Source organism: Dermochelys coriacea, chromosome 8 (genome assembly GCF_009764565.3).
Source record: "Dermochelys coriacea isolate rDerCor1 chromosome 8, rDerCor1.pri.v4, whole genome shotgun sequence".
Taxonomy (NCBI): Eukaryota; Metazoa; Chordata; order Testudines; family Dermochelyidae; genus Dermochelys; species Dermochelys coriacea.
The window spans coordinates 83587346-83608217 of record NC_050075.1 but is presented as its reverse complement, the minus strand read 5'-3'; the positions used below and the strand labels follow the sequence as shown (position 1 = coordinate 83608217).

The 20872-nt window shown below is 40.6% G+C and overlaps 1 protein-coding gene across 4 annotated transcripts in view; it reads left to right on the top strand.

The window, feature by feature from the left end:
- DNAJB4 (DnaJ heat shock protein family (Hsp40) member B4) overlaps positions 1-19765 on the top strand; it is a 43106-nt gene extending 23341 nt beyond the window's left edge. For 3 of the 4 annotated variants that reach the window (XM_043491126.1, XM_043491127.1, XM_038413668.2), the window contains exons 2-4: positions 9245-9533; positions 14962-15536; positions 17765-19765. In XM_043491126.1, the coding sequence (XP_043347061.1) occupies positions 9245-9533; positions 14962-15536; positions 17765-17998 (1098 nt within the window). In that variant the 3' untranslated portion in view covers positions 17999-19765. Of the gene's footprint in view, positions 1-8317; positions 8436-9244; positions 9534-14961; positions 15537-17764 lie in introns of those variants that run through there. The other variant, XM_038413667.2, reaches the window with a different exon arrangement.
- Positions 19766-20872: the final 1107 nt, after the last annotated feature.

The following is a 20872-nucleotide window of genomic DNA, read 5'->3' as shown; positions in this document are numbered from 1 at the left end:
GAGCTTTGTGGAGATGTCCCTGGAGGATTCCCGCTCCATCCCCAGACATGCTAACCATCTTTTCCAGTAGCTGTACTGGCTGCGAATGCATCCCAATTCTTCAGGGCATCTCAGACATTAAACATTATTGCTTTTAAACCCTGTACTGTAGTTACAAATGTGCACTCACCAGAGCTGCCTTCTCCGGCTTCAGAGTCGGGGACTCCACCTTGGGAGGGTATTGTCTCCAAGGTGATGAAAAGGTCCTGGCTGCCAGGGAGAATGGATTCACCACTTGCCTGCTGCGCATCCTCCTCTTCCTCATCCACAAAATCCTCCTCCCTGTTGCGTGAGACTCCCCCCTTGCAGGTGTCCACTGACAGTGGTGGGGTAGTGGTAGGGTCCTCCCCATAATGCCTTGCAGCTGATCATAGAAGCAGCATGTATGGGTCTCTGATGCGGAGCGACCGTTTGCCTTCTTTGTCTTTTGGTAGGCTTGCCTGAGCTCCTTAACTTTCATGTGGCACTGCTGTGTGTCCCTGTTGTAGCCTCTGTCCACCATGCCCTCTGCGATTTTGGCATATATACTAGCATTTCTTTTTGATCAGAGTTTGGCCTGCACAGATTCTTCTCCCCATACAACAATCAGATCCAGGGTCTCCCTTTCAGTCCATGCTGGAGCTTGTTTGCGGTTCTTGGGGGACTGCATAGTCACCTGTGCTGCTGAGCTCGCCTCTCTGACCAAACATGAAATGAAATTCAAAATTTCCCGGTCTTTTCCTGTGTACCTGGCTTGTAAATCGGAGTTCAAAGTGCTGTCCAGAGTGGTCACATTGGAGCGCTCTGGGATAGCTCCTGGAGGCCAATATCGTCAAATTGCGTCTGCACAATCCCAAATTCGACCCAGTAAGGTCGATTTTAGCACTACTCCCCTCGCCGGGGAGGAGTACAGAAGTCAATTTTAAGAGCCCTTTAGGTTGACGGAACGGGGTTGGTTGTGTAGACGCATTCATTTTAAAATCTACCTAACGCGGCTAAATTCGACCTAACCCCGTAGTGTAGACCAGGGCTATGATACAGACACACAAGCTGCATTTTTTTCCATTTGTTTTTCTTTTTTCTCTCCTTTTGTGTATGTTTGTCTTCTAGGAAACAGGATCAGACTTTAACAACTGCAGCCCATTTCAACTGACTTCTTTTCTCCTAAAAAAGACAGTTATTTATCATCTGAAAGAATGATGAAAGAATGAAAGAAAGGGGGTTACCTTCTAAAGACTCCAGCTATCTTGGTATCCTGTTAAAACGAAGGCATTAATTGATATTTTACATTTCAAATGCTTTAATTGTTTCTCCTCCTTTTCTACATCTTTGGTAAAGGTTAAGAATTTTTTAACGGCATGTTTGCCGCTGACCAGGCAGAAGTCATTTTATTCCAAAAGCCTGAACCTTGTTTAAAACTCTTCAATGTTGAACAGTGACAGGGTCATGTTAACACCTCTGATTCTTTGGGCCCATTTATTCCATTGAAATTAATACAGCACCCTTCAACAATATGACTACTTTGCTTTCTTCCTCCTCCTCTTTTCTTGATTGCTCTGAAAAAGAGACACAATTTTACTGTTTATTGAGGAACAGTATGCTCATCCCTTAGTGTTGGAAAAATTAAACCACCTTTGTCTTAGTAGTTGGAATCTGTTATCTTTGCTTTAAGCTATCTATATTTCTCCAGCTTCCCATTTAATTTTGCTAATAAACATATTCAATAATTGAGGAATATGGTGCTGTTGCATCTTAATGAGTTGGTCTAATTACATGCAAGGACGTCCTGACAGATGTAAATATTTTAGGGGTGCACTAGCTTTGTCACAAATCATTTTTTGCTTTATGAAAATCTTACGGTATTTGTATTAGAGATCCATTGAATGGCCAGAGGTGCATGTTTTTTGGACAGGGTACTATCTTCCTTCTTACCTGCTTCCAATATTGCATTTAGTTTCTAATTATATCGATAAAACCTTTCCCTCAACGGAAAAGTTTTTGCATGCATGACAAAGGACCGATATTGAGTTATAAAATTAAAGGCTTACACAAAGGATTTTGCTGGTTAAGCAAAGTACACTTGTTGACCATAAAACTTTACAAGTTTATGTCTAAATGAAGCTGCTTGTTTAAGGCAATTGATTATTTAGATCTTTAGATATCTGAAAGATGTAGTGTAGGTGCTGTACAGTCTAGATATGTAGATGGGAAAGCCAAAATATTTGCAACAGTGCCAGATATATTTCTCTCCACTAGTCCAGATTCATTACTCTTGACCACGTTTTCCTTGGCAGAAAATACACCTATACAATATGCATCGGAAGTCGACCATATGTGGCAGCCTGTGTACCATGCAGAGTACACTGCAGCCTCTGTTTCCATGCATACCCTTGCATCCTAGAGGGATGGTGTATAAAGGAATTGAAAATCCTAAAACAGACAAACGTACAGTCACTGGATAAAATGCTGGCTACTAACTATCTAATAGTCACAAAATGCATCAAAATCCGAGGACTGCAGTGAAGCTACTGTGCCTATGTGATGAAGAAATAGGAAAGAATAGTGACTAATCAGTGGTGCTCTGTTGGATTATAATTAATATGCATGCTGTCATTACTGAGTTATGTCTACACAGCAATGTAAGCCTGGGCTCCAAACCTCCCTTGTGTCCACGCACCAATTGTGCTAATCTCGGGCTCAGATCCCAGGATCCTAGGACCCTGCAGGGCTGGAGCGTCCAAGCCTGTGTTAAGTTGGGACATAGGGTCCGAGCCCTGTTTCTTTTCTGTGTGCATGCAGACTCATCTTGACTTGGTCCCAGAAGTCCTCTGGATGTATCCCAGAGTTCCCAGTGGCAAAGGAGGAGCACAGCGACCAGAAGTGCCATTACTGTCTGGCCAAGCGTACTCTGGTCCTCCTCGCTGCTGCACAGAACTTGCCCAGAGCAAGAAGCAAAGCTGACAGGCAGGAGGCAGCTCCTGGCCGCTGGGGTGGTACAGGTCATCCCACCCCCAGCTGTGCTGAGCAGGGAGCTCTGCCACTCCCGCTCCCTGCAGGACATCCACTTGGTCCCACTCCACTCGGTGGCCCTTGCTCCCAAGCACCCTGAAGTTGCTGGGGCTGCGTGCACTGTGAGGGCAGTATTTGGGAACCAGCCCCAAAATTTCCCCACAGTCTCCTGAGGATCCTTTATCCCTGCCTCGCAGGGTGCAGCAGCGGCAGGGGTAAGAGATCTCAGGGGCTGCTGAAGCACACTGCACCCCTAGCCTTGGGAGGATCATTTTACTGCTTTGTAGCCAGCAGCAGCCAGGATGGGTATGTGACCTTCATTTTATGTCAAACTTCCAAACAAACAGACAAAAATAAATTAAAAAAACCCCACACCAAAACATCTTCATTGAACGTCCTCTTTTAAAAATTAAGATTTGCCACGTTCCATTTTAATATGGCCGCCCTGGTGACTGATGTCCTAAGTATTCTGAGAACAGGTACACATGGACATTTTCATGCCTGTGGGACTCAGCCTAGAGCTGGAGAGCCCAATTCTCAGATTGGATGGTAGTTTCAGTATAAAGCCTTCTCAGACTGAGTTCATCAGTACTGCCACAGTGAGGGAACAGGGTAGGCAGTAGAGTTTTCCCACAGTACACCATGTTCCTAGGGCTAGTATGTGGACAGGGGGCACTAGGCATTTTGGAATACATTTACTTTCACTCTGGTCTATGCACTTCAGTGTAGATGCCAGAGCCCTAGTTCGAGCACAGGTCAGAAAATCCTTAACCTAGGGTTAAAATGCAGTGTACAGGCTCAAGCCCATGATTAAGCTGACTTGAGTCCCACTAACTCTAGCCTTACATTGCTGTGTAGACATAGCCTTGGAGATGCCTGCCTGGCATCTGGGCTATGGGAGCCATGTGGTGCTGCTGTCAGCAAGCATCACTTGTGCGTGTCTGGAAAATACTGCTACTTGAGGCTAGCATCTTATGTAGGGGAACATGTGGATACAGATTTTCAGTCTTTGGGTATGTATGTATATTCTCCAGGAACATGGCCTCCCTCTCTGCCCCTAAGGGGCTTAACTAAGTTTCAGTGATGCCACTGACTGGCTGGCATATTGCATGCAGGAGCTATTGAAGCTGGCCTCTCTGCTGTGTAATGGGAGGAGCATGTGACATATGGTTGCCTTTTCTTTCTGTGTAGTTACAACTGCAAAGAGCAAGTCACTAGCTCTCTGTGTGCAGCACAAGTTTTAGACGTGTATGACATTGAGTTTGGTAAGTGGTGTTGCCTTCAACAAAATGTTTAGATTTTAATTTTATGTCTGTGATATCTTTCCCTCTCCCCCCTCAGAGAGAGAGAGAGAGCTTAGGGGATTTAACAGTTTTTTTAAAAAGGCTAATATATAAAAGGTATCTTGAACTTGCTCAGCGTGAACTTCTTTTATATACACTTGATGTTGGACTGTGTAATCTATTTGGTACAATATTGCCAAAGGACGATTTCATAGACTTTTTGGGGTTTTTTTGTTGGTTTTAGAATTATCATATGCAGCCCATTCCTATCACCTTCATCAACCAGGATGTTCTGAAAAATGTAGACTGCTTAATTTTGAAGGGCTACTTTTCATTAGGTGTGAGGCCTCAGATTGTTAGTTTATCCTGTAACTGTTTTTTGCCCTGACAACATGTGCCTTATATATGCAGCAAAACTAAACTTCATAGGTCTCATTGATAGCATTTGTTGTCATTGTTCAGTGTTTTCTAGACTAACTTTTGTTGCCGGTTTAGTTAGGAATTAGAATAATGGAAAATATTCATCCTCTGAACCTAAATTATTGTAACACATTTCTGGATGTAAGAAAAACCTTTCAGTATAGGAAAATTCTGTTCTGAACTAATCTAATGATGAAAATTCAGCAATAAAGCTTATAATCTGGCCTTTGTTGTGCCTACCCTTTGCAGCATAGTGCTTTGTTATGAGACCCCAGCACTACAGAAGTTTTAGTTTAGGACTGTATATTCGGCTTAGCATCAATTTGGGTTTTTTTTTGTTAGCTTGGAATCCTAGAACATTTCTAAAGATAACTTGACTATAAATGGTGTGGATGAGAGTATTTTTTTATTAATTTAAAAACAAACAAAAACCATGTAAGCCATGCTGTGCATCAGGCATTATAAAATATTGTCGGCAAAATATAATGAAATGTAACCCCTCTCACCCATTCAAGGATCCTGGAACTAGATAGGAATGACACTAATAAAAATGAGCTCTTGTTAAGGCCTGATGATGTCTTCCAAGTCTCACTTGGAGAAGGACATGATGGGGAAACAGGTTTCAGAGTAGCGGCCGTGTTAGTTTGTATTCGCAAAAAAGAAAAGGAGTAATTATGGCACCTTAGAGACTAACAAATCTAACAGCTGTAGCTCACGAAAGCTTATGCTCAAATAAATTTGTTAGTCTCTAAGGTGCCACAAGTACTCCTTTTCTTTTTTATGATGGGGAAACAGTGATGGACCATAACTAGTTCTCTGTCTCTTGGGGGGTTGATGGCAGTTCCTTCTCTTACAGCCAAGAGGATGACTGATGCTAGCAGTAAATAGGGTGGGTGGACCTGAACATTGTGACTGCTCAATCTAGACCAATGGTTCTCAAAGCTGGTCCGCCGCTTGTGCAGGGAAAGCCCCTGGCCGGGCCGGGCCAGTTTGTTTACCTGCTGCGTCCGCAGGTTTGGTCGATCGCGGATCCCACTGGCCGCGGTTCGCCGCTCCAGGCCAATGGGGGCTGCGGGAAGGACGGCCAGCACGTTCCTGGGCCCGCACTGCTTCCTGCAGCCCCCATTGGCCTGCAGCGGTGAACCATGGCCAGTGGGAACCGCGATCAAGCGGCGGACCGGCTTTGAGAACCACTGATCTAGCCTACTGCAGGTTCCAGTGATGCAAGCTAGTCCTGGGGGACAAAGAGGCAGCTGGTTCTGATTCCCAGTATCCTCAAGCATTCTCAGAAACAGGATCATAAGCAGAGCTGGTCAAAACTTTTTTTGATTTACATTTTTTTTGTCAAAAATGGAGTTTTGTCAAATGATTTTTATGTTAAAAACTGTTCTAATTTCTTTTACTTTTTCCCCCCTCCATGAAATTTGTTTCAATTCTAATTTTTTATTTCCCTCCCTCCCAACCCCCGCAAAAAGTGTGAGAATTTGCATGCCACTTTAGGTTTTTTCTTTTTTCCCCAAGAAAAAGGGGGAGCAGACAAAACAAAATCAATGAGAAAGTAACACACAGTCACACCTTGACTTTCCCAATTTGGAAAACAGAATGTTGAAGAGTCTGTGAGAGGAATATTTTTCATCTTTTCCTTCTGGTTTTCCACTGGTAAAAGTTGGAAAAATGTAAAGATAAGGAAACGTAGAGTTTTCCGTATTGTTAATTTTTCTGTGGGAACATACAAAAAATTATTTCCCAAGCTGGAAACTTTGAATAAGAGCTTTTCCCCCATGGGGAAAAAAAATTTCCTTTTCTGGCCAGCTCTAACCATAACTGATAGGTCTGAGAAGATCTGTGGAGGAGATGCAGGTTCTGACGTATACCATCTAAACCTATGATGTATACCATCTCTAAGTTGAGCATTGGTGTGCAGAAGTTTCCCACAGATATTGCTGAGTGCACTATAAAACAGTCCAGTATTGACATTTGTAACAGAGAGACAGGACGTCTGAACACAATCAAGTAGAAAGGGAAACAATTAATTAACACAATATATGGAAAGTTCTTTGTCTCTCATGTGTAATTTTTAGCTAGGACTAAAACTGGCCTTTCCTTTCAGTAGAACAAATGTTAAAAAGAAATATTTTTCCTAAAATTATAGTAATCACTCTTAAATCTATAGCCTTTTTGACCAGGTGGTTACAACTTCTTGACCTAATACCCAGCTAAGCGCCATATGAGATCTTGAATATGCTGGCTTGCAGACTGTAATTTGGTATCCACCCTTCTGCAGGGTATGAGATAGAGTTGAAAGTTAAAACTTTACATCAGTGATACTCAGACCTCAGTGATTCAGGAGCCAAATTAGTAATCAGCAATACCCAAACAAGCCACAGTAGGTGAATTTATTGTTTCCTTTACTATAGTATTATAAATTCATATTTAAACAGTATGATGGGAAATAATTTAGTTTATATAATTCTCACAGCAAAATGACTGACCAAATATTATTATTTTATCAACTACAATTGGTTAATAACATAGTAAAAGTATCCTGATTGGTTAATAACTTAGACTGGTTAATAATTAAATTACACAGTGTTTTAATATCGTGTACTGCAAAGAGCCGCAGGAGACACATTAAAGAGCCACTTGCAGATCCAGAGTGTCAGTCTGAGTATCCCTGCTTTATGTAAATCATTGTATGAAGTGATTGGGTATCTATCCCAACTTTAACTTGTTTAGTTATCAAAAATCAAATGGTTTTGTCTCAGAAGTCTCTAGTAATTATTTTACTTAGACTTGTATCAGCATCTTGTTGAAACCAGTATTCTGCTGCTTATATTGTACAGTGTAACATATGGAAAGGAATGTGGCCAGTTTCTGCATGTGATGTTTTAAACCAGCAATACATCAAGTTGTATCATTGTTGTACTTTGTTGTGCTTACTACCTAACTGGCAATAAAGTAGTACTTTATCAGATTGACTCAATCTGGAATCCTGTATATTGGGTGGAAGTCGATTAATTTGAGCTTGTAATGAAGTGAAATCAGGCTACTGAAAAGTTTGATTTTATCGTGAATTTGAAATGTGCTTTTAATCCCTACAAAAAAGGTGCCTGTTTATGTTGGCAGTTTGTCACCTTAACAGCTGTACATTCTTACATGGCATAAGAACCTAAATAGATTAGAATGCACATCAGGAATTGAAATTCCCAACTCATTTCCATAGGTGGTTTTATAACTGTCAGACAGCTAGGTTTTCAGTGCCCACTGACATGGTCTGGATTCAGACCAATGACTTACAGCAGTGGTCACCAACTGGTTATTCACGATTGATTGGTCGATCCTAGAGGATCTCCCAGGCGATCGCAATGTCCGGCGGAAGTGCAGTGTGGCTACCACTAAGGCAGACTCCCTGCCTACCCCGGCTCCACACCACTCCCAGAAGTCGCCACTGCAGCCCCGGAGGTGGGGGGGCAGGATCTCCTTCAGTGTGCCTGCCTACAAGCACCACCCCCACAGCTCCCATTAGCCAGGAGAGCTGCGGGGGTGGTGCTTGCAGAGGGGGCAGTGCATAGAACCACGTGCCCCTCACCCCACCCCAGGGGCGTAGGGGTGCGTTGGCCCCTTCCAGGAGCGATGTGGGGCCAGGGTAGGTAGGGAGCTTGTCTTAGCCTCGCTGCACCCGCCACCAACCGGGAGCCACCGGAGGTAAGTGCTGCCCGGTGGGAGGCTGCACCTGAACCCTCACCCCCCTCCCGGAGCCAGCCTCCCATACCCCCTCCTGCACCCCAACCCTCTGCCCCAGCCCTGCCTCCCCTCCCAGAGCCAACACCCTGTACCCCCTCCTGCACCCCAATACTCTGCCCCAGCCCGGAGCCCCCTCCTGCACCCAAACTCCCTCCTAAAGCTTGCACTCCAACCCCCTGCTCCACGCTTAGCCCGGAGCCCCTTCTCACACTGCAAACCCCTCGACCCCAGCCCAGAGCCCACACCCCCTCCCAAATCCCTGGCCCAGCTCAGTGAAAGTGAGTGAGGGTGGGGGAGAGTGAGCGATCCAGGGAGAGAAGGGGGAAGGAGCGAGCAGGGCAGGCCCTCGGGAAAGGGGCAGGGAAATCCTGGGTTGCCCTTAGATTCAAAAAGTGATCTTGGGTGTAAAAAGGTTGGAGACCACTGATCTACAGGTTCCGGGGTCTGATAGTAAGATACAGAGCTTATTTATCACTCAAAAGAGAAAAATGGAAATTGAACAGTTAATTGGAAGGCAGAGGAAACAGCTGTGCAGAGAATGTTTTGGCTGTGAGCAGTCTGGGAAATGACGTTCTATAGCATTTGCTGTTCTAGAAAGAGCGGAGACACGTAGTATAAATGGGAGGGCTCTGGAGAGGGCTGTCTCTCTACCACTATGTATATTTATCTATAAATGAGCAACAGGGGAGGGAATCAAATAAGGGTAAGCAGTCTACCCACTGCTCAGAGCACCAACAGCTTTGCTGATTTGTGCTATTTTTTCCCTCCAGTATCACTGCATTACTCAGACACAGGACACAGGTTTCTTCATATCAAGGGAAACTAAAATTCATCTAACAACACTCGGAATGGGAAAAGATTATTATTCAATTTTGGGAATTGAAAAAGGGGCTTCTGAAGAAGATATCAAAAAGGCTTACCGAAAACAAGCCCTTAAATGGCATCCGGATAAGAACAAATCCTCCCACGCAGAGGAAAAATTCAAAGAAGTTGCAGAAGCCTATGAAGTCCTGAGTGATCCCAAAAAGAGAGACATTTATGATCAGTTTGGGGAGGAAGGTAAGTATTTCTCTTACTCAGTATCTATCTGTGCTACACTCTTACAGTAGACACTTAGTTGTGTTGAATGCCACAAGATAAGAAGAAAGTTTGTGTATTTATCCATGCATGTACTGATTTGGACAATGACTGTTTTCTTATGGAGACTGATGTATGGTAATTACAGAGACATATATGTTAATAAATATTTATAATCATGTATAGTATATCTTTCATAGTTTAGAACCATGCTTAATTCAATTTTCTTTATTTTAAAAAAAAATTAAAAAGATCCCAAATCAATCTTATAGAACTTTTTTAATGAAATAAAGATTGTCTATGACCCATAGATAGCTGGATGCATTTTATTTACTTTTGCCCCTGTGCTTTTTCAGATAGCCATCAAAATGTTACATAGAGACAGAGCGCCTCTTTGAATAATGTATCTCTCAAACTTTTCATAAAGGATAGTTTGCTTGTACAAAACAAGACAGGATAATCCCTCTACTGAGCAGGAGTCCAGGTGTCAAGTCCTTAGTTGGCCTTGGCTTCTTGCCCATAGAGGAAAGTATTTGCCTGATGTCATGAAATACCAGAACAATTCTTTAGTTTAACTGTAAACAGTAATAACGTGCCAAAGGGATGAGGCCCCAGAAATATTATATAGCCTAAAATGGTTACTTAAACAGGAAGCTCTTTCTTTTTTAATCATCAATTGCGATGGTTCCTCACCATTTTTAGGATTCAGCAGTTACTTTTTACATGCTATTTGAGACTCTAAACTGGTTAAGCACTGCCCACAGAAATTAAGTAGGCTCATTGAATCGTTAACATTCATTTGGGGCCAGATTCTGATAATTTTACTCAAGATGAGTTGCACACTACTCCATCAGTAGTCTCATTGACAAGTAGCACTAATTGTGAAGTAAGTGCTATGCAAGATATCTGGCCCTTTATCAACATGTGTGGTGCTGTCACTGATCATTGCTTCTTTGCAAACTTTAATTTCTATAAATGAGGCAAATTCCATAGTCTCTTGTTCCACTTTGAAATGAGAGAATTCTGGAACTACAAATCTTTACTGATGTTTCCACAGGTTCTCAAGTCATTCCTAAGACTCTGGTACCTGACCTGATTCTATTATTTGGGAATACTAAGGGCTCATGCATCTCCTTTGGTATTAGGCCCAGATTTATAAAGTATTCCGTCATTGCTGCACTCAGCATTGTAATGCCTAAGTCTCATTTTCAAAAGAGTTTTAAGCACTTGACTGTTAATGGGATTTAGGCTCCTAAATTCCCAAGCCCCTTTTGGAAATGAGTCTTGGGCTCCTAAATCAATTAGGCATTGCAATGCTAAGTGCAGCAATACCTAAATAGTTGTAAAAATCTTTCCCTTAATCTTTTTGCCTTGTTGCTTTTTTTCCCTTTAGCTCTGTTTGTTCTTCTTTCCTATATGCAAGTACTTAATTAATCTACTGCGTAGGTAATACTCATTCCAATCCAGTGCAGTAGCACTTTCTAACCCTCTCCTAAAAATATCATTAGTCAATTCTCCTAAGAGTGGAGGGCAAGGCAGTGTAAAGCAGTGTAGCCTTTGGCAGTGTGGCATTGCATACCTGAAGCAGAGGGTCAAAGCATGTACTTCTGTTTATTTTAGGCATAATATTAACAAAAGTATTGACAAGTTCCTGCAGCTATTTGTCTGGAAATATCCCTTGTCGCCTGAGTGGCTGCCTAAGCTCTGTCATTGTTGTCCAGAATGTAGTCAGTAGTTGTAAAGCTCTGTGATTGTTTTACAACCATGGAACCTGATGTACTTTCAGCAAAAACTATTCAGTATCTATTCTAGGAAGTATCATTCCACTAATCACATGACACAGTTTGTCATGCATTTGTTTGACAGTACCAGTACTTCATTTAAAAAAAACAAAACAAAAAACTTGAAAAATATTTAGTGTAGCATTTGCCATAGCAAAACTAGAGTTATGATTGAGATGCCATTTCCATTCTAATGCCCCCTCTGCCGTTGTTCAGAACTTTATCAAAACATTACTTTACGGCTCAAACTTTTTGTGCTTGGTTTAATCCAAATTTGTTTAACTTTTTAATTTGAGTAAAATCAGTTCAGTCCTCCTGGAATTAAACAAATATTAAAAATCCATTCCTCATATCTGGGTTAAATGTATTTGTTAAAGCTGGACACTTGTCTTGTTTTAGAGTCCTTTTTAGAGAAAGAAAAGCGATACATTTTTGAAGAAGATCAGTTCAGGGTTTTTGAATTTGGAAATAGTAAATGCTAAGGCCTATGGGTTGCTGCTTTGTGCTGTGCCATTGGTGGAAAGCGGCCCAAAAGTCAGCATTACATGGGAGGATCACCCCCGTGTAGCTATAGCACCAACTGAGGAACTCCTACGCTGACTCTTTCCCTGATGCCAGTGTAGAGGGAGTGACTGGGCTCCTTTATACTTAGCTGATGCTTGGCTGCCATATTGATCTCTTGCCAACCACCAATGGTCCAATAACATCCTTTCAGGCTGGTCTGTGTTGTGCCAGGCAACTGACTTGGGCCCAGGATCAAGAGGAGGCAAAGGCCACTTTTGCTCTCTGCCACAGTTTTAGGGTAACTCACCCTTCTCGCTCCTTAAAGATTTCACTCTCAGCCATCACCTCTCCTGGGCAGAGACCCATGCCTCAGTCAGAAGGGAGTGGGGTTTTTAAGGATGCACATCTCCCTGATCTACATTGTGATATCCCCAGCCTAGAAGGCCATGGCCTGTGCTTTGCTTTTTCTCTGAGGGTTGTGACCAGTATTTGGCCTGCAGTTACAAGTTACTACACAGCTTCCAAGCAAGCACATTTATTCTTAAGGTAGAAGCATTACAGAGAAAGCATATAAAAACATAAAAGAACCTTCCCATGTGCTAAAAATCTTACCAGAAGTCACCCACCCCCAACTCAGCACAGGGCTCTTCTAGGTGTTAGTTCTTCAAACCCCATAACTGTTTTTCCCCCTTGTTACAAGGTCATATCAGTCTTTAGAGCAGGAACCGGAACAATGGCCCTGCATCAATTTAAGCTCAGGTTATTTATCTACAAGTCCTTTATTTGTCTCTTGATCACTGGAGAGTCCAGTTTGAACCAGAATATGTGAGCCTCCACAGGAGGTGATACTTCTCTTGAGGTGTTAGAACCTGAGTGATTTGCCTTAATCATCCCCTACTGTTTTCACTTCCTGGAGGAATTGTGGTAATCCTCCCCACTGTGGAGTGCATACGGTCCCTGGCCCACAAAGATATATAAACCATTTATACACTTAATTCAATATGGTCTCCCAAAGATATGTCAGGAAGTTGCCTTATCTGTCTCTCACTCCTCCATTTGAGCTGCACTATATGCTAACCAGCTGCAGCTGAGGACCTAGCATTAAAAATGTATGCATGGTTTATGAATACTTTGAATTCAGCTTTTCTTTTAAAAGATCTGTCTCTAACATGGATTAGAAAGTAGGATGCATGCTGAACTGCTTTAGCATAAGACTAAATCCATGACTGCTTAAGGCCCTTAGTAGGAAAATGGTTGCATATAGTGCTGAGCTACCTTAATCCTACGAGGTAGCTTAGTGGTTAAGTGTTGCTGAGATGCTTAAGTATTTAGATCTGAAGGCCTCCTTAAGGACTGAGTGCGTTTGGCCTTAAAACCTCTTAAGCAAGGTCTGAGGAGTCAGGGCGAGAGTGGGGGAGGGAATTAACCAGTAGGAAGAAGTATATGGAGGTCATTAGCTAGAGAAGGGAGGTAGAAAAGAACTGTTTGTTGCGTGAGGTATGGTCTGGAGCCACAGAGTAGAGGTAGAAGGTAACTGGGTGGGTGCTGGGGATTGTGGTAAGTGTAAGCGGAACATGAGAAAACTGTCACCTGAAGGAAGTGGATGGAAGATCTCTCACTGGGAAGAATGGGGACAACCAATATGAAGAAGAGAAAGAGAAATAGTAGTCAATTAGTTGAGAAAGGAGACTGAACTATAAAGGACTCCTAGAGATGATGATGGGTTTTTTTGTTTTGTGTTTTTGCGGGGGAGTAAAATCTTGGATGGCCTGGGAAGAGGAGTGGAGAGTGGGAATTTTTACTAAGGAAGTGATAGTATGAGTTTGGTGGTTAGAGATAGCAAAGCTTCTTTACCTCTAAAGTCTCTTTTTAATCTCATACTGTATCTAGAGGTTCTCAAACTGGTGGTCACAGTCTCCTCCCCCAAAAAAGTTTCCGGGGGTCACAAGCACCTCCCTTTCTTCATCACTAGATGGGAGTGGGGGCTTTTTCTGTTTGTAACATGATGTGCAGTCTGGAAAAGGTCAAGAACCACTATCTTACAGTATTTGATAAACACAACTGCAAATTTATAACTAATAAAGGAGCCTGCCTTTTTAGCTTTTTTCTGTTTACTATTGTTTGACTTTGAAAACTTCAAGGAAATTAAATACAAAATCTAGTTAATGCAGCATTAAAGTTGAGAAATCAAGCACCCAAAGAAGTCAGAAATTTTGAAAGTCGAAGTTTCTACAATATTAACTCTTCCACATAGTACAAATGTAACATTTACTGTTTCTGGGATGTTTTTAATGCTGGGTTGCTACTGATGGAAAATAGTTTTTTAATAAACAAAAATGTGGCCTCACTTTTCTGGTGTGCTGCACTCCTTTCAACTTTCTCTTTCCTCTCCATTCCCAGATTATAACCCCCAAAGAAGGGGATTATGCTTTCTGTTATCCATTCATACCAATGTGCTTTATGGCTTGCTGTTGACTTATGGTAGTTTCCTAAAATGGCACAGAATTTGACCCACTCTGTCTGACTTACACCCTGTGCAATCCCATTGATCTCAAGAGCACAGAAATTGGCCTAGTCTGATTAGAAACAGAGCATATTTGAAGTTTTAGATATAATACAACTTTATATATTCCATACCTATAGTGGCCTTGAAGGGCTTAACCCTAGACCCATTGAGCAGATCCTTAGTGAAAAAAATTACATGGGAATATGTTCTTTAAGATCATGCAGACAGAGAACACTCATCATTTTCAGCCCACTATTAAAACATTAATTACAATCCAGGTCATTCAGATGAGTGACCAATTATTAAATAGATTTGCTGCTGATAGGGCATCTTTTTTTAGGAAACAATTCTAAATCTTCAGAATTACTCCAGGTTGCATGATGATGAGTAGTTACTACTCTACAGTCCACTGGCAAGTAGGGTGAGGTCTCTTTAAAGAGGAGCCCTTCAATCTCTGCTTACTGTTCTATATTTGTGCAGTTGTTAAACCACTACAAGTCCTTTCAGTATTTGTTTGTTACTCTAGACAAAACGGTATTTTATTCTTTATGTTGTTAATAAGTACCAGGATTGAAAACTAGTATGAACTTTCATAACCTTGTCCTTGTGTCCCAATTAGGGTTGAAAGGAGGAGCTGGAGGACCCGATGGACAGGGTGGCACCTTTCGATATTCCTTCCATGGTGACCCACATGCCACATTTGCAGCATTTTTTGGTGGCACAAATCCTTTTGAGATCTTCTTTGGGAGAAGAATGCCTAGTGGCAGAGACACTGAAGACATGGAAGTGGATGGTGATCCTTTTGGATCTTTCACTAGTTTTAGCATGAATGGATTTCCAAGAGAGAGGAATACAGTTGGTAGCCAGCCTCGTCGTAAACAAGATCCCCCGATTATCCATGAACTTAAAGTATCATTGGAAGAGATATATCATGGCTGCACAAAAAGGATGAGAATTTCCCGAAAAAGGCTGAACCCAGATGGCAGAAGTGTCCGAACAGAGGACAAAATCCTCACCATTGAGATCAAGAGAGGGTGGAAAGAAGGCACTAAAATCACTTTCCCAAAAGAAGGAGATGAAACACCCAATACCATCCCAGCCGATATTGTTTTTGTCATTAAAGACAAAAGTCACTCGCTCTTCAAGAGAGATGGTTCAAATATTATCTATCCTGTTAAAATCAGTTTGCGGGAGGTAAGTTTTGTGTTAGATGATGGCGCAAATGAAATATAAAAACAAATGGTCTTAGCATGGTATTGTGACTACACTGCAGAAAATAAATCTGTAGAAATTATCATCGTTCAGCATTCCAGTTCTCTAGCTAATACAATTTAATCAAACTAAATATAGTGCATAGTTATCAGTACCAGAATCATTAGCTTTTTTACTGGGGTCTGCATCATATGTTATTAAGTTTTGTCTATGGCAGCATATAGGATGATCTGTGAGAAAGGAAAGTAAAGCATATTTGCCATTTTTCTAAGTTTTAGTACTACAGTAAGTACAATAGCTTTCTATATGTAAATGCAGATTGGGTTGGAGTAATAATGAATGCATCCAATGTAATGGACTCCTTTCTGCTATGATATACCGTCCTTATCATTTCTGGAGTAGAAAGCATCTAGAACACACGTCTAGAATATTTTCACAGCTCACCAGTGGAGCTTAATTTAGCAAACTTGCAAAATATCTTTCATGTCACACATTTCAGTGTGCTTTTAGAATATATGGAGGTGGATTTCATGAGGATAAATTGCGAGCAGGTGTTGTTATGGAAGTTATATGTGATGATAAAAATAAGTTCATATCATTTTTTTTAAATGCACTCCAAAGACCAAAGTAGTTTTGCTTTCAGAAACAAAAATAGGAGATTGCAGAGTGTTTTCTTTAGTGTTTGAAGACAGTTAAAGGAATTGATTTTCCCCAAAATGAATCAAGTCTGTATTTTTAAAAATGTAGCATTAAGGAATAGTGAGAATAAACAAATCTCAAGCGATGTGCAGAGGACATGCAAAGAAAGTGTGCCTGTATTCTGAATTTTAAAAAAATATATTTTTTTTAGATTTTTCATGAGATGAACCACATAATACAAGAGGAAAAGCAGTTATGTAATAACAGGATAGGTAATGTGGTTTCTGCATAAATATCATAATTCTTCCACTGAGTCCAAATAACACTGAGTTTTGTCAGCACAAATTAAGTACATAGAGTAGGTGGAAAACAAAAGCAATCCTTGCAGGCCAGAAGTACAGTATTAAATGTATAAATATTTAGATAAACAGGAGATTAGTGGAAATTATCTCTATTAAAAAACAAAGTGCTTAGTTTGTTTTTGTTTTTGCTAAGAAATTATATCTTGGTGATATAGAGAAAGTAAATCCTTGGTTTGTATTTTAGTATTTACTTTAATTTGAATATCACAAATGTGCACATAAAAGGACACTGGGAAGACTTATAGCAGAGTTGAGCAAATAATGGATTATTTTTTGGTTTGGAGATCAAACCAAAAAATCCAGGAGGGAAAAGAAAATCCCATTTGATTTAAAACCAAAACCATCTTTTTTTCAAAATGTTCGTTTTGAATTGACCAAAACGTTTTGGTCAATTCAAAGCAAAATGTTTTTGGATCAGCCATTTCAGGTGGTTTTCCAACCCTCCTCCCCTGCTTTTTTTTTTTTTTAATTGGCTAAATTTTGAATTCAAAATGCCATTTCAAAATGAAACATTTCAAATTGTTTGAGGTTGTTTTTCTTTTTCTTGGCCAAAACTATTCACTGAATTCAATCAAAATTTGCAAACTGTTTTGGGACACCGAAAAATGCATATATATATATTTTTTTTAACCAACAAAAAAATCTTAGCCACATTTTTTTTGCCCAGCTCTATCAAAAAGGCTCAACATAAATGTCAGACACTACCCCTAAAATAATTTTAAAAAGCAAAGTATGAGCAAAACAAGTGTTGCAAGAGTCTTAAAATGAATATATAGTCTATGTAACCCTAAGCACAATAGAGCTAGGACTCTGAATTTCTAATGACAACTGAGATGCTGCTTGTTTGGTAGAGATTCATGAGTGGGAGTACTGAGCATATTTGTTCTGTTTGTACTGATCACAGCGTTATCTGTTGATGTTTAGGATGCAGCACCAGGGAGTAAACCCTTTCATGACTGCTTTTATTCTGGGGCACTGACAACTGTTTTGATATTGGAGATACATTGGTAATAAAACAAGCATCCCCTTTTAAAGGGAGCTGCATAAGTTATTGTCTTTCAGTTTTGACAGTTCTCTTCAGTTATGCAAAATAATCCATGTATTCACAATATCATCTTTTTCTAATTCTGTAATCTGAAAAAACAGTTTTCAGTACAAATAAGCTTTTGATGGTTGCCTCTTTCTCATGATATGAACTATTTGTTTTAGGCTTTATGTGGCACCTCTGTCACCGTGCCAACAATAGAAGGAAGAACCATACCCATGACAATAAATGAGGTTGTAAAGCCTGGGATGAGGAGAAGAATTATAGGATATGGGTTGCCATTTCCCAAAACTCCCGACCAACGTGGCGACTTAATTATAGAATTTGAAGTAAATTTCCCAGACAATATTCCTGCAGCATCAAAAGAAGTACTTAGGAGAAATCTTCCTGTTTCATAAAGGAATGGACTGTGTTAACACTGTTTCAGCAGGACACTGAAAATGCAGAAGACTGGCAAGTTCATGCTGTAAAAGTGCAATCTATATCCATTTGTGGAATATTCATTTTCTTTTGTGGGGTGGAGGGAGGGAATACTGTAATGCTGCATGAGAAGAGAATGGTTAAGTACAAGTCACGCGGGTGACTCTTGCAGTAAAACATACAGGAAAAACCACTCACTGTATCTTACTTCTTCCTAATCAGAGAGTTTATTCAGTATTTTGCTTACATGTAAAATGTAATCATTTTGCAAAAGCTCAGTGCACATATTTCTAATAAAGTACTTGAGCATCCAAGTACTTTATTTCATGTATCTCTAGATTATCTATGTGATGCTACCCACTAATATCAGAAATCAGAATTCTTAGTAGAAATAAGCTCATGTAATATCCACAGATATTTAAAGAGACTAAAGCATTAACTGACTCCATTTAGATATGAAGGCCCACATGCTACCTTCCATTTCACAAAGCAAAGGCTAGCTAAATCTGTTTGTAGAGCTCCTGAACCCACAAAAGAGCGTGAGCCTTCTCCCAGCTGCCCCAGATTTTGTGAGGACTGTATTGAAGCATTAGGGGAGAACACATGGCTCTGGGGAAAGGTGTAGCCACACTGTGACATGCTCCCTTCAGAAATCCAGCTGGGGAATACTACTATTCGGTGCTAACACCCATTCCCTACGGATGGATTTCAGTCCAACCATTGGCAGGACAACATGGTATCTTGGCTCTAGAAGGAGCCATGCTGTCATTTTGTGGAAGGCTGCCCATGGAACAGTGTAAATAAAGGCGCTTGGCTTACACACACATTTCAAGATCATGCAGATCTCAGGACATCTGTAGAGTTCAAGGGCTGAACCGTCTACCACTTCCATAAGAGAGAAGGGACAAAACCCAGCTCCCAGCTAAAGGATTCTGAGGAAACTTTTGGGGCCTGACCCAAAGTTCATTTAAGCCAGTGGAAGTCTTTCCATCAATTTAGCGGGCTTGGATAATTTCCTTTGTGAATAGAAACATGACTTTCCTAGCCCTTAAGGTGAAAACATATCTCAATAATTGAGTCTAGTATTATAACATGCTATAGGGCTGGTTCCCTTGGTTGCAGTATGGTTTTGGTCATATAATTGCCTTGCAGACTTACTTTCATAACTTAGATTTTAAAAACATGCCACAGTGCTTTAATAATGACATTCTTAAGGGAAGATTTATTTTTCTTTATAAGAAGAAAATATTACTCTTATTAGCAGTCATTCATTTACCTGTGGAAATCTTCTAGTTACCTGCTCTGGGTAATTTAGGTTATAACAGGGTGTTTAGCAACATCATATAAATGATTTTCTGTAGAAAGGTGGATTGAGAGTTGGGGTTAATTTAATTAGCCTTTTTTTAATGAGCCCTTGCACAGAAGAATCCTACTTCAATTTTTCAAAAGAACACATTCCTAAAAGATACTGTCAATTTTTTAACTACAGTTTCTCTTTCATACAGTTGACACATATGATAGTGTAAATCATATTCATTTGCAGTCCTAAACAAACAGGGAACCTGAACAGTAGCTGGAGTGATACTACAAAGGGAAAAAAAGTTTTAAAATTAACTGCTACCAATTGCTTATGCCTATTGTTATCCTAATATATTGTGTTTTTGCATTTAAAAGATTTCCAGTTTCAGTATGTTCTGTATGGCATTTTTCATGTGTTTTTTTTAATAAACTTGTTTTTAACTTTTTTTTTATTTTTTTGCCATAACCACATGCTATAAACTCTGTGAAGAGCAAATGAGGCTGAGCCTTTGAAACCAAGTCTTGGGCACCCATAATCTAAGTAGAGACAATACTTAGAATAACTGCAGATATTTTTCAATATCAACTTCAGGTAAAAGTAGCAGGGCTGAATTGGCAGAATTCCACAGTAGTTACTAATAGTGTATGTTTACCCATACAAAAAACTAAGTTCTTTTATTTCACCATTTCTGAATATGGTGTAAAACTTGAAGTACAGGAAAAGCTGCCACATCATTCTGAAAAATTTTACAGTTTTCTCTGTGGAAGGAATATTTTTTTCACAGAATGCAGTCAACCTGTGGAACACATTGCCACTACTGTTGGTGAGGAGATGAGTTTAGCAGGATTCAAAAAGGAATTAGACACCTGTATAGATAACAGATAAAACTTTCAAAAGTGCCTAAGGACTAGATTTGTTAAGGGATTTTGGTGTCTAAACCAGCAGCCAGGTGCCTAATGGGATTTTCAAAAGCATCGAGATGCCTCACTCCCATTGAAATCAATAGGAGTCGGGCACCTGGGCACTCGTGAAAATCCTACTAGAAACTTTGCTGCTGGTATAAGCACCCAAATTCTTTTTAAAAAATCTGGCCCTGAGTTCCACTTTTTTTTTTTTTTTCCAGAAGGGATTAAGGCTACTCTACACTAGAAAGTTAGTTAGGTTGATTTAACTATGTCGCTCAGGGGTGTGAAAAGTTAAGCCAACCTAAGTCCCTGTGTAGACAGCACTAGGTTGACAGAAGAATTCTACCATCTCTTGGGAAGGTGGATTACCTACCTAAACCAATGGGAGGATTCTCCCTTTGGCATAGGTAGTGTCTACGCTGAAGTGCTATAGCGGCACAGCTGTAGCGTTTTAAGTGGAGAGAAGCCCGTAGGTGCTTATGGCTTATTGAAAGTCAATAGGACTTAGGGCCAGATTCCTAAAGGAATTTAGGCACTTAAAGAGGCAGATAGGTGCCTAATTCAACCAGGTAGGTACCACTGAAATTTTCAAAGCCAAAGCTCAGGTGACTCCTCAAAACCCTCTCCCAACTGCTCAAGTCCTTTAG